The sequence below is a fragment of the Dasypus novemcinctus genome, chromosome X (genome assembly GCF_030445035.2).
Source record: "Dasypus novemcinctus isolate mDasNov1 chromosome X, mDasNov1.1.hap2, whole genome shotgun sequence".
NCBI lineage: Eukaryota > Metazoa > Chordata > Mammalia > Cingulata > Dasypodidae > Dasypus > Dasypus novemcinctus.
In genome coordinates this window covers 137,085,422-137,097,480 of record NC_080704.1, presented here as the reverse complement: position 1 = coordinate 137,097,480, position 12,059 = coordinate 137,085,422, and the positions used below count along the sequence as shown (strand labels likewise).

The 12,059-nt window shown below is 35.7% G+C and overlaps 1 protein-coding gene across 1 annotated transcript in view; it reads left to right on the top strand.

The window, feature by feature from the left end:
- Nucleotides 1–11,295, top strand: part of TENM1 (teneurin transmembrane protein 1) — a 1,381,582-nt gene extending 1,370,287 nt beyond the window's left edge. Inside the window, exons 31-34 of the mRNA XM_058291548.2 lie at nucleotides 3,278–3,665; nucleotides 4,489–5,709; nucleotides 6,918–7,060; nucleotides 8,464–11,295. Coding sequence (XP_058147531.1) covers nucleotides 3,278–3,665; nucleotides 4,489–5,709; nucleotides 6,918–7,060; nucleotides 8,464–9,222 — 2,511 coding nt within the window. The 3' untranslated portion in view covers nucleotides 9,223–11,295. The remainder of the gene's footprint in view (nucleotides 1–3,277; nucleotides 3,666–4,488; nucleotides 5,710–6,917; nucleotides 7,061–8,463) is intronic.
- The last annotated feature ends 764 nt before the right edge of the window (nucleotides 11,296–12,059 follow it).

The window sequence follows — 12,059 nt, the reverse complement described above, 5'->3', positions numbered from 1 at the left end:
TCCTGTACAATGGCTTGTAGCTATTAGAAAAATAATTATTTGGGTTATAGCTGCAGTTGCTTAAATGATCTCTTCTCTATAAAAATATCAATTATTGTTTCTTGAATTTTTCTCTACATGGTCATTAGTTATCTATCTTGATTTACTAGACCTCTGAATTAATTATATTTTGAAGACTTGGGCTAAAATTTTGTCTTTAAGTAAGTGTAAATCCTTTAGTTTCCTAAAATCATTCTTAAGAACTTCATTTTTAAATGCACTTGAATATATTTTATAATTATTTAATAATATGCTTTACACTCATACATTTACATGAAATTTCCTCTTTTGGGGCTGAAGATTTCAAAAGCAGAGACATAATGAAGTCTTTGTCTAGAGCTTCCAGGTGTCCCAACACTGCCATCTGGTGGTCATTTGAATGCTCTACCTTTTTACATTTCTACTCTCCCTTTTCTATCCTTGTTCAGAGGAGTATACAGTCATGATTGTTCGTTCATTCTTTCTGGTTTTCCTTTAAAACGATCTTTTTTAGAATCTCACAGTTAATTTAAAAAATAATAAACAGTCTCCCACTCTCTTATTCTAACGAATATAAACGGCCTTTTATCATTATGAACACTGGATGGACACATAGGCACACTTTGACTGAATTGATAATGATATCCTCCAAAAATGAAAGAGAAGCCAAATCAGGGCAAGACGGCATTCTCACAGCACAATTGTTACATTAGTGAGATTTCTAATCACTTCATCCATATTTGTACTATTGGCAGGAAGCTTTAAAACAGACCAGGGAGCTTTACAGACAACACACCATCAGCACCACCTAAGAACAGGGTTCAGGCAGTGGTTTATTGCAGGCTGGAGGATGAGAACTGGGAAAAGAATACAGTAACAATGTGCTAAATGTTTGGCAAGGCTGATGCAGTAACTGGAAAAGGCATGGCCAGGCAGGCTGGTAATGTGTGTGGGGTAGAGGGCAATATATGATGATGGTCTTTGGTCCACGTCACAGGTGACAGATGTCATTTGTTCATGGCAAATTGACAGAACAAGGTGGAAAGGAGCTGAGAAATCTGACTTTCAGCATAAATATAATGAAAGGCATTTTCCACCTATTCCTGTATTCTTACCCCTTTCCACCTGCTACCCCATTCAAAGAAAAGTCCCCGATGGTTCTACTGAATTCTGCCTTGGTCAAAAGAGGAAGCTCTCCCTTCATACCCCCACAATATTTCCAAGTCCCCTGCCCTTTGTTAAGCAGGGTTTTCAGAGGTCAAAATTGTGAACCTGCAGATTTTCCTCAGGTGATGTTGACATGTTTTCCTCATGCAGCTCTGTATCCACAGGCTTAATGTTTGGTAGCAAAGAATGAATGAATGAATGAACAAGTAAATAACCACTGACTTTGACTTCATAATACTGACATGAGATTCAAAATCAATAATTCTCAGAACAGCAGAGAGGATATGCAGTTTTTAAAAACATATTTAATATTAGAATATAATTTCATATTTAGAAGATTCAAATGTACATGACATATGCTCATATAATTCATATTCATAAATACTTATATAATTTATATTTAGAAAATAAAAAATATCTATTGTTTTCATAGCACAAACATCAGAAAATAAAGGTCAACCAAATCCTTTTTGCCTGATGAGGTAATTCTCAAGAGGGGAGGGTTCAAACTCCCCAGGGTATTATAGCAGAATCTCTAGCAGTGACTGATTTTTATTTTCATTAAAAGATGAGATTTACATGCTAGTCAATTTAAAATTGGATTGAGTATTCCTTAAATCACTCTTCCATTTATGTTTTATTTAGAATTTTTAAAAGTTGAACCAATATTTAAGAGATACCTGTTACATGCAAGGTATTATGCCTCAACAAAAAACTGTTTCTGAAATATAGATCAGTTTGGGACAAGGAATTGTATAACCAGAGAATTCTTCACTTTTAATGGCATGCTCCCCTCATATAGTTCAAACATGAATTGCAAAATAATAATAATAACATTTTATGGGCAACTTTCCAAGAAGGCCTCTACTTCAAGAAGTCAATAAATATCTTTTGGTGACTATAAATTATTATGTGGCATGTACTACTTTCTGTTTACCTTCTTCTAATCAATTTCCATTTTTTGAAGCAATACTGACCTTTCTAAAATACTGGCTCGATTGTTTGTCTCAGCTAGCCAATCATCCCAACCCAACTTCCTTAAAGCCTTTTAATGGCTCCCTGCTGCTGACATGTTGAAGTCCAGAGTCCTTAGCATAGCTTAGGAATCCCAGCATGATCTGGACTCTGCCTACAAATTGGCATCATTTCTTACACATACATATATACACCCATGCTCTGGCCACACAAAATTCCTCTCATTCTCTGATAAGGCCATGTTATTTTTCACATCCAAGCCCTCACAGTGATGTATCCTCCACCAGGAGTACTCTCCTCCTCCTGCTCCACCCACCTCATTGCCTTCACATGGTCAACCCCAGTCATCCTTTAGATCTCAGCTTCGACGTCACTTTTTCAGGAAGCCTTCCCTAACCCCTTAACTATGGGTTAGTCTTGTGTAACATGTATAATTAACAATGCATTGAAACCGCTGGAGGAACATCCTGCAACATGGTTTAAGGAGAGCTTTGCCTTCAGTTATATTAGCTAATGATAGTCTATAATGATTTAGCAAATCATTTTATTCTGTTGTTTTTAAAAGAGTTTGGAATATATAGTTTAAAATATAAAGTTTTAGAGAGGACTTGGCACTGATACCTTTTCTTTGAAACTCTACACAGTAACCTCCTACTATGTTTTCAGCTACCATGGAAAGCTTAATGTCTCTCAAAAGGTGAAATGAAATGCAAACCATATACTTTTTTTTTGAAATCCAGCAATTTCTCACTCCTATTGAAATTATGTTCTTCATTCCTAAACTCTATTTGTATAAATATTACACAAAAAAATAAAATGGACTTATTAAAAAGTCTGGATTAGCTGCCCACTTCCACCTCCCATATGCACCCTGTACTTCTGTCATAACACATAGCACTTGTAATTGTTTGGTTACTTGCCTTTCTCCTCCATTCAACTAAGTTCTATGAAGACAAACAACATCTTGTGTACTACTCTATACACAAGGGGCCATCATAGTGCCTGAGCATAGTAGGTGCTCAATAAATTTGCATTGAATGGATGAATGTGTATTTTCTTTAATCTACTCAACTTCAGTGGTACATATTGTGCTATTTTTGCCATTGTCTCATTTCAGTCTGTGATGCTCCTCTTACATAGCCAGCGGCGTTACATCTTTGAGTTTGACCAATCGGATTGCCTGCTCTCAGTCACCATGCCTAGTATGGTGCGCCACAGCTTACAAACCATGCTTTCTGTGGGTTACTACCGGAATATCTACACCCCACCAGACAGTAGCACTTCCTTTATCCAAGACTATAGTCGAGATGGCCGACTGCAACAGACCCTGCATCTGGGAACAGGGCGAAGAGTTTTATACAAGTACACCAAACAAGCAAGGCTATCTGAGATTCTCTATGATACCACTCAGGTCACATTAACATATGAAGAGTCTTCTGGAGTGATTAAGACAATACACCTAATGCATGATGGATTCATTTGCACAATCAGATACAGGCAAACAGGTTTGTTGTGAAAGACTGGTAATGTATACAACAGCATCAGTATTTTCTTTTGACATTTTCACCGTCCACAGTCTTAGGTAGAAGCATTAACCTATAGATGTTCAAGCCAACAAACTTTCATTTTGGTTATCAAATTATCATCCATTGAAAATCAAAAACATATATTACAGGCTGCATGAAAACTGATACCTTAAAAAACATACCATGTATTTCTCTTAGTTCTCAAGATCATTGAAATCTAAGTACGTAGTTTATCCGTACACCTGTTCCTACCCACCACCAAACCTTTTCAAAGATGCAGGTGCAAGATATGATTCTCACTGAAACTAGTTCAAGCCCTACGCAACTTCTATAAGCCTCAGTTGATGACAAAAACCTTCAAAAGTTGGAACTTTTTAATACATTTCATCCTTTGGCTTTATAAAATATTCACATCCAGTTACTTTAATACTGGACTTTGTCAAAACCCAACCTTCTGACTTCATGGTATGAAATGAAAGCATTTTTGTCAGTGATTATAGAAAGACAGAATTTTTATCATCTTAGTTTCATTACCCCAGGCTACTGGATGGTTTATTACTTCTGTATATCCTATAATTAAATTTTTCTATAATTATACTATACAGTAGTTTTTAATTTTTCCATATTTGTTGACTACCACTATGAGAATATATATATATGATAATATGCCCAGGCATTAGATATCTGTGGTCAATCCCTAATATTTTATTTTTAATGTGAAAGTATCAATACTAAATAAAATAACACTAGAAATTTCTGAGTAATCACCGTTAATCACCCAGCTTTGTTTTGATTCTTACAGGGCCTCTTATTGGACGCCAGATTTTCAGATTCAGTGAAGAAGGTCTTGTGAATGCACGGTTTGACTACAGCTATAACAACTTCCGTGTCACCAGCATGCAAGCTGTAATAAATGAAACCCCTTTGCCCATAGATCTATACCGATATGTTGATGTCTCTGGTAGAACAGAGCAGTTTGGAAAATTCAGTGTTATTAATTATGATTTAAATCAGGTCATAACTACTACAGTAATGAAACACACCAAGATCTTCAGTGCCAATGGGCAGGTTATTGAAGTGCAATATGAAATCTTAAAGGCAATTGCCTATTGGATGACTATTCAATATGATAATATGGGCCGCATGGTAATATGTGATATAAGAGTAGGAGTTGATGCCAATATAACAAGATACTTCTATGAATATGATGCGGATGGGCAACTTCAAACTGTTTCTGTAAATGATAAAACCCAGTGGCGTTATAGTTATGATTTGAATGGAAACATCAACCTCTTAAGCCACGGAAATAGTGCTCGTCTTACTCCTCTCCGATATGACCTCCGAGACCGCATCACCAGACTGGGAGAAATTCAATATAAAATGGATGAAGATGGCTTTCTAAGGCAGAGGGGAAATGATATATTTGAATATAATTCTAATGGTCTGCTGCAGAAAGCCTACAATAAGGCTTCTGGCTGGACTGTTCAGTATTACTATGATGGGCTTGGGCGACGTGTTGCCAGTAAATCCAGCCTCGGGCAGCACCTACAGTTCTTTTACGCAGACCTTGCAAACCCCATAAGAGTTACTCATCTGTACAACCACACAAGTTTGGAGATTACATCTCTGTATTATGATCTCCAAGGTCACCTTATTGCCATGGAACTAAGCAGTGGGGAAGAATATTATGTAGCCTGTGATAATACAGGTACCCCATTAGCTGTGTTCAGCAGCCGAGGTCAGGTGATAAAAGAGATATTGTACACTCCTTATGGAGATATCTATCATGACACTTACCCTAACTTTCAAGTCATCATTGGTTTTCATGGAGGACTCTATGATTCCCTTACTAAATTAGTGCACCTGGGACAAAGGGATTATGATGTTGTTGCTGGTAGATGGACAATGCCTAATCATCACGTTTGGAAACAGTTGAACCTCCTTCCTAAGCCATTCAACCTCTACTCCTTTGAAAACAACTACCCAGTTGGCAAAATCCAAGATGTTGCAAAGTATACCACAGGTATATAAATGACATAAAACATTTAGCTACACTTGAGATAACTCAGTGTTGTTTATCACATAATCTCAATGCCTTTGTATATATACTTCCTCTTCTTGCTGGTTAGCCCACATTCATTCTCTTCCTTAGTTTTCTAGAGTGAGCAAAACCATGCAAGTTAGCACAATACATGATACTTTGGCATACCAGTGCTTTTTTTTTTTTTTTGAGATACCAGGGGCCAGGGAATGAACCCAGGACCTTTTATGTGAAGCCAGCGGTCAACCACTGAGCCACATCGGCTTCCCTAAGTTGTTTTTTTTTCATTTGTTTTTGTTTTTTCATGAGGCACCAGAACTGAACCTGGGATGCCCCTGTGGGAGGCAGGCGCTCAACAGCTCGAGTCACATCTGCTCCCACATTTTTTTAAAATTTTCTTTTAAGCTATTTCTCTTAGGACTTTACCTTCTTAAAGGCTTACATGAATTATAGTTTATATTGTAGTTTACACTCTTTCCCACTCCATTTGGTAGGTTATGACAGGATATATAATGTCCTGTATCTGCCTTTGCAATGTCATTCAGGACAATTCCAATCCTAAAAATGCCACCATATTACACCTCTTTTTCCCTCTCCCTGCTTTCAGCAACTCTAGTGGCTATTGTCTCTACATCAAACTACAATGTAAACTATAATATGGCAATGCTCCAAAATGTGTTCATCAATTACAATGAATGTACCACACTAATGAAAGAAGTTGTTAATGTGGGAAAAGTGGGAGGTGTGGGGAGCAAGGCATATAAGAACACCCTATATTTTTTTAGTATAACATTTTATGTAATCTATGTATTTTTTTTAAATAAATAAAAAATATATTCAAAAAATAAACTTTAAAAAATCTTACATGAATAAATTGATAAAAGAAAAACTCAGGATTATGTTGCATCGCTTATATCTAATATCACAGTCTGTGTAGCCTTAGTACCATTACCACATCAAGAGCTTCAGTGAAATAAACTGAGCCTGTCTTTGTAATTATCCATAAGTCAAAAGGTTTCCCTGTAAAGAGAAAATCGTATGTTTTAGATTAGGTGATAAAAACAGGAAGTTTTATCTCTAATTTCCCATTTTCTAAACTTATTGAGGACAGGAGGGGCATCTTTTAAGTTTTAAACAAATGTTGTAATGTATATACTTTTTAAACTTTTTTTTTAAATTTTGTCTCAAAGACATTGGAAGTTGGTTGGAGCTATTTGGTTTCCAGTTACACAACGTTCTACCTGGATTTCCAAAACCAGAATTAGAGAATTTGGAATTAATTTATGAACTTCTACAGCTTCAAACAAAAACTCAAGAGTGGGATCCTGGAAAGGTTAGTAAATGTTTTACCTTCTCTATTTAGCTGAAAAAACAAAAAGCTGAAAACTGCAAAGCATCCAACACCATGAAGTGCTATTAACATATATTTGCTTATTTATTTTTGAGTCTTTTTGAATGTTCACTAAAATGGCCATGATTAATGAGGAAAAAGAAAAAAGCTTCCATGAAGAAAGGATCAGGAAATTGGAACTTTTAGAAAAGAGAGGACTAACAGGTGACTTGATGACCTCTGTGATAGAAAAACAAAAAGAGAGGTGAACATTTAAAATCTTGGAATGATATACCAAGATCCATTATGGAATCTTATAAAGAGAAAAATATTCATTAAGTGGCATAAACACAGCATATTTCCAATTATAAAATAATTTAGGGTGATAGTATATTAAAAGCATAGAGATAACAGAATTAAAATTAGTCTGATAAAGACAAAGCATATGGGAACCTATGGGAATAATGAAGAAAAATAATAAATATTAAAGGGATAAAATGTCTGGAAAAAATAGGAATACCAAAAGCACTCAAGAGTCAACAGATAATTCAAGAGCATGAGATACAAACGAAAACTAGAAGGAACTTTTATTTTCAGATGAAAGAAACGGGAATATTTGTGCTTGCAAAATGTTAGCATTAACAAAATAAAACGAAATTTTGGTGGGAGAGCTTATATTTAAGTATAAAACTATATAAGGGGAAAGAAATTCTAAATAGGTAATATAGGCTTATCCCTTTTTGTAAATACATAAAATACAAAAATGCTTTTCGTAATTAAAAGTCTTTCTAACAAGTTTAGCAAAATTTGGATAATTGCTAAAGCTTTGTAATGGATACTTGGAAGTTCATTATTTACTCTAATTATTTCTTAGTATGTTTGAAAATTTCCATTAATAAAAAGGTTTTTTTAAGTTCATATAAAAAGATTAGTGAACTTCTTGCTTATTTACTGCAGTTATTTATAAGTTCATAAGATAGTTGAAAGCAAGAACTATGCCTTATGCATCTCTTTAGACCTCACTATACCAAAGGTATTACTCTACATATGGTAATAACTGTCTGCTACTTAAATTGGTGAAAATGAAAGATCTGTGTTTGGCGGGGGGAACTGGACCCTCTTAACTTGAAGTGCCTTCTAGCTCTGAGATCCTATAATAACAAGTTCAAACATTTTTCCTTATTTTTAACTCAGACAAGATATCAAGAAATATATGCCAGATGATCAAATTACCTGTTAGTCTTTTCAGAATCTTTAATAAAGAGATTCCAAATTTGGCCCATTTTTAAGTCATTCACGAACAATTTAGAGAGAAGAGAAAACAACTTCACATGCTTTGCTTTCTACCAAGCATGACGGGTGTTTAACCCTGTGCTGTAGTTACATTATGCTTTTTCCTTTCCTAGGCTATCCTGGGTATTCAGTGTGAGCTTCAGAAACAGCTCAGGAATTTCATTTCATTGGATCAACTTCCTATGACACCCCAATACACTGGTGGACAGTGCCTTGAAGGAGGGAAGCAACCGAGGTTTGCTGGTGTTCCTTCTGTTTTCGGGAAAGGTATAAAATTTGCCATCAAGGATGGCATAGTAACAGCTGATATTATAGGAGTAGCTAATGAAGATAGCAGGCGACTTGCTGCCATTCTTAATAATGCCCATTACCTGGAAAATCTGCATTTTACCATAGAGGGGAGGGACACTCACTACTTCATTAAACTTGGGTCCCTGGAGGAAGACCTGGTGCTCATTGGTAACACTGGAGGGAGGCGAATTCTGGAGAACGGTGTCAATGTCACTGTGTCCCAGATGACTTCTGTGCTGAATGGGAGGACTAGACGGTTTGCAGATATCCAGCTCCAGCACGGGGCTCTGTGCTTCAACATCCGGTATGGGACAACTGTGGAAGAGGAAAAGAATCACGTGTTGGAGATTGCCAGACAACGTGCTGTGGCTCAGGCCTGGACTAAGGAACAAAGAAGGCTGCAAGAAGGGGAAGAGGGTATTCGGGCATGGACAGAGGGAGAGAAGCAGCAGCTTTTGAGCACTGGGAGGGTACAAGGTTATGATGGGTATTTTGTTTTGTCTGTTGAGCAGTATTTAGAGCTTTCTGACAGTGCCAACAATATTCACTTTATGAGACAGAGTGAAATAGGCAGGAGGTAACAAAAAAATCTCTGCCTATGCGTCACCAAAGACTGCCTGTTTTTAAAACATAAAATGGTTTATTGTATTGGTTTTCTAGATCGGAACTCTGTATATATAAATATGGAGGAAAAACATATCCAACTGCCTTTCAACATGACAGAAGATGGTATTTTAATATTGTTTGTTTAAACTCTTTAAAAAATGACAGACTTTTAGTTCTTGTGTGGCAGTATTCAAAAAAACACAAGTAGAACTCAAGCAGCTAAAAAAATGTTTTCAGAAAGCACCACATTAAATTTGTCGAGCCATGCATATGTTCAAATGTATAGGAAAAAAACAAGGTTCTATGTCTCTATTGTGACATGGAGTTTCATATTTAACTTTTGTCAGAACTTGCAAGCTATTTTAAAAGGTGGTGCAATAGTATCTGAACCTTGCATTTCCAAAGACTGCCATCCCTTTCACATTTTCCAGATCTGTTATAGAAAACTTTTATTTAAAAATGTAAAATGTCCTCAGCCACCATCTCCTAGAATCAAAATTCATTTGCCCTTCTTCCCTGATTATTCCTCTTTGCTTGTTGAAGTAAATGCCACGTTGTCGTGATGTGTTTTTGTTGTGTGGTGGCTGGGTTCTGTCCACCATGCTTCTCTGTGGGCATGGTAACCAGACTGAATAGCCACTATTTGTTTGTTCTACATGATACTAAAGTAGCTAGTCAATGCAACCTCTCCCACACAACCTGTTTTGACTAGATTTTTTTAACCAAATTGTCCAGCTACACTGGCATCATGTAAGCAAAGTTTTTGTTAACCTGGGTAGGAATTTCTCATTTATATAAGGGTATGTTTTGGACAGTTTCATATTAGTGATTCGCTATTTATACATTAATCCAATGAGGTTGTGCACATGAAAGGTAATTTACAAAAATGTATGACTCTGGTACAAAACAAGGGTTTAATAGGCATACTTGCCTAAGATGCCAATAAGCACATAAACTACTACTGCAGAAATTTATAAGAGCCTAAACCTTAAAAAAAAGATGACCTACTACTAAGGTAAAAGGAAAGTACCAAAGGGAAGACCAAACCAAACATCACAGTAGCTGCTGCCACGTTGTTTCAGTCCACTTAGATTTATCTTTCAAATGCACAGTTCTTTATTGAACATAAAGCCATGTGCAGGAAACTTTATTAAGTGAACCCTCGTCAACCTAAAACATTTCAGCTAATTATAGAAAGGCAGACTATTTTTATTAGTATAATTTATATGGTTTAGTTATTTTCATTTTCTGTCTTTATCCATTCATTTTTATTTAATCAGGAGGGGAAATTTTGTGTTTGGAGATAATTTAAATGTGGGAAAAGGTCAGGATTAGTGTTAATATCAGCTGCAGTTTTTCAATCGTTATGAATCCTGCAGGAAAAGAAGCCCCTTGGTGAGCTGGGAAATTTGTGAACAGTGACAAAAAAAACAGTTTGTAAAGTGTTGTGTAATTGTAAGTTACCACAAATGAAAATACATGAAAGCACAATGTGGCTGTAGAAAATTCCGCTTAGCCAACTTCAGCACTTTCATCACGTAGTCTGGACATTTGCTATGTCTGAAAGAGAATTTATGATTAAATGTTACAGATTGGATTCTTTCCAGCTACTACCGAAATGCAGCATGAGGTCATTGCCTTGCTTTGAGATAATGGTTTTCTCGAAAATATGCAAAGTCAAGAGCCAGGCTCAGGTTAAGGTTTTTAAAGAGCTTGTCATCTACACACAAAGTAGAGTGAGTGAAAGTCAAAGACATGCAGAAAGTAGGGGAGGGGGTATTCAGACATTTCATTTTAAAACCTGCAGGTTGGGATTACCAACTTCTTACAAATGTATTGCCAGAGAAAAGGGAAATCATGATGAACTCATCTCTCTTTTTAATTAGAAGCGTACTAGGTCAAGAAATTTCTAATCCAGACTAAAATTATATTATTGGGCTTTTCATGAATCAGATCTATGCTAATGGTTCAATATTTATTCAGGATGGAATTCTAAAGTTAATAACAAACTTGTCGAAAATTTGAATACCTCCACATCAGCCTAAAAATGAAACTTAAGTTTCCCTAGAACCTCTGATGTTCTTTTAAATCAGTAAGAGAATAATTTATAAATGTATATAGAGTGCATTAATAAGTGTGATGATATATTTTATCACTAATCCAAGAAGATGTCAATATTAGTCTATTTTTCTTATATTTTAAGCAATTAAACATTTTTACAATTCACTGATGATTTATCATTTTCAAAATGCTTTAAATATCCATTAGAAACCAATCTTTGAAGCTTTTATTTAATAGTAATTACCTTGAACTGTGTTTGTATAATATTTAGGAAATGCACTTTTTTATCACTTACAGATGTAGTTTTAATACTGCCTTGAACTTTTATTGTTCTCTTTACCATTCACAAAGTTTTAGGAAGAAAGGAAAAAAATAGGTTAGCATGAATAAGTAGTAAATCTAAGAGAAACATGTTGGCATTTCTTAATAAAAACAACGGAGATACTGACTTCTTATTCAGCTGAATAGAACGAAAGTCTTCATTGGCTTGTAGTTCTGAAGTGTAATTGAAGGAACAATTTATATGCATTTCCTGATGAAATTAAAAGCAACTTTAAGAAAAATATGCGAATTTCTCATACCCAGAAGACAGAGGTGGCTAACACTGCAGTCACACACCATTCAAATAAGTTTAAGTAAGAGCACAGTAGTTGGGCTCTCCTGAGAACATTCTGGGCAGAGTCAGGGAATACTTTGTATCTATGATTGTTTTTCTCACTAGTTAGTCCCTTCTATTTATGCTTTTTTGTTT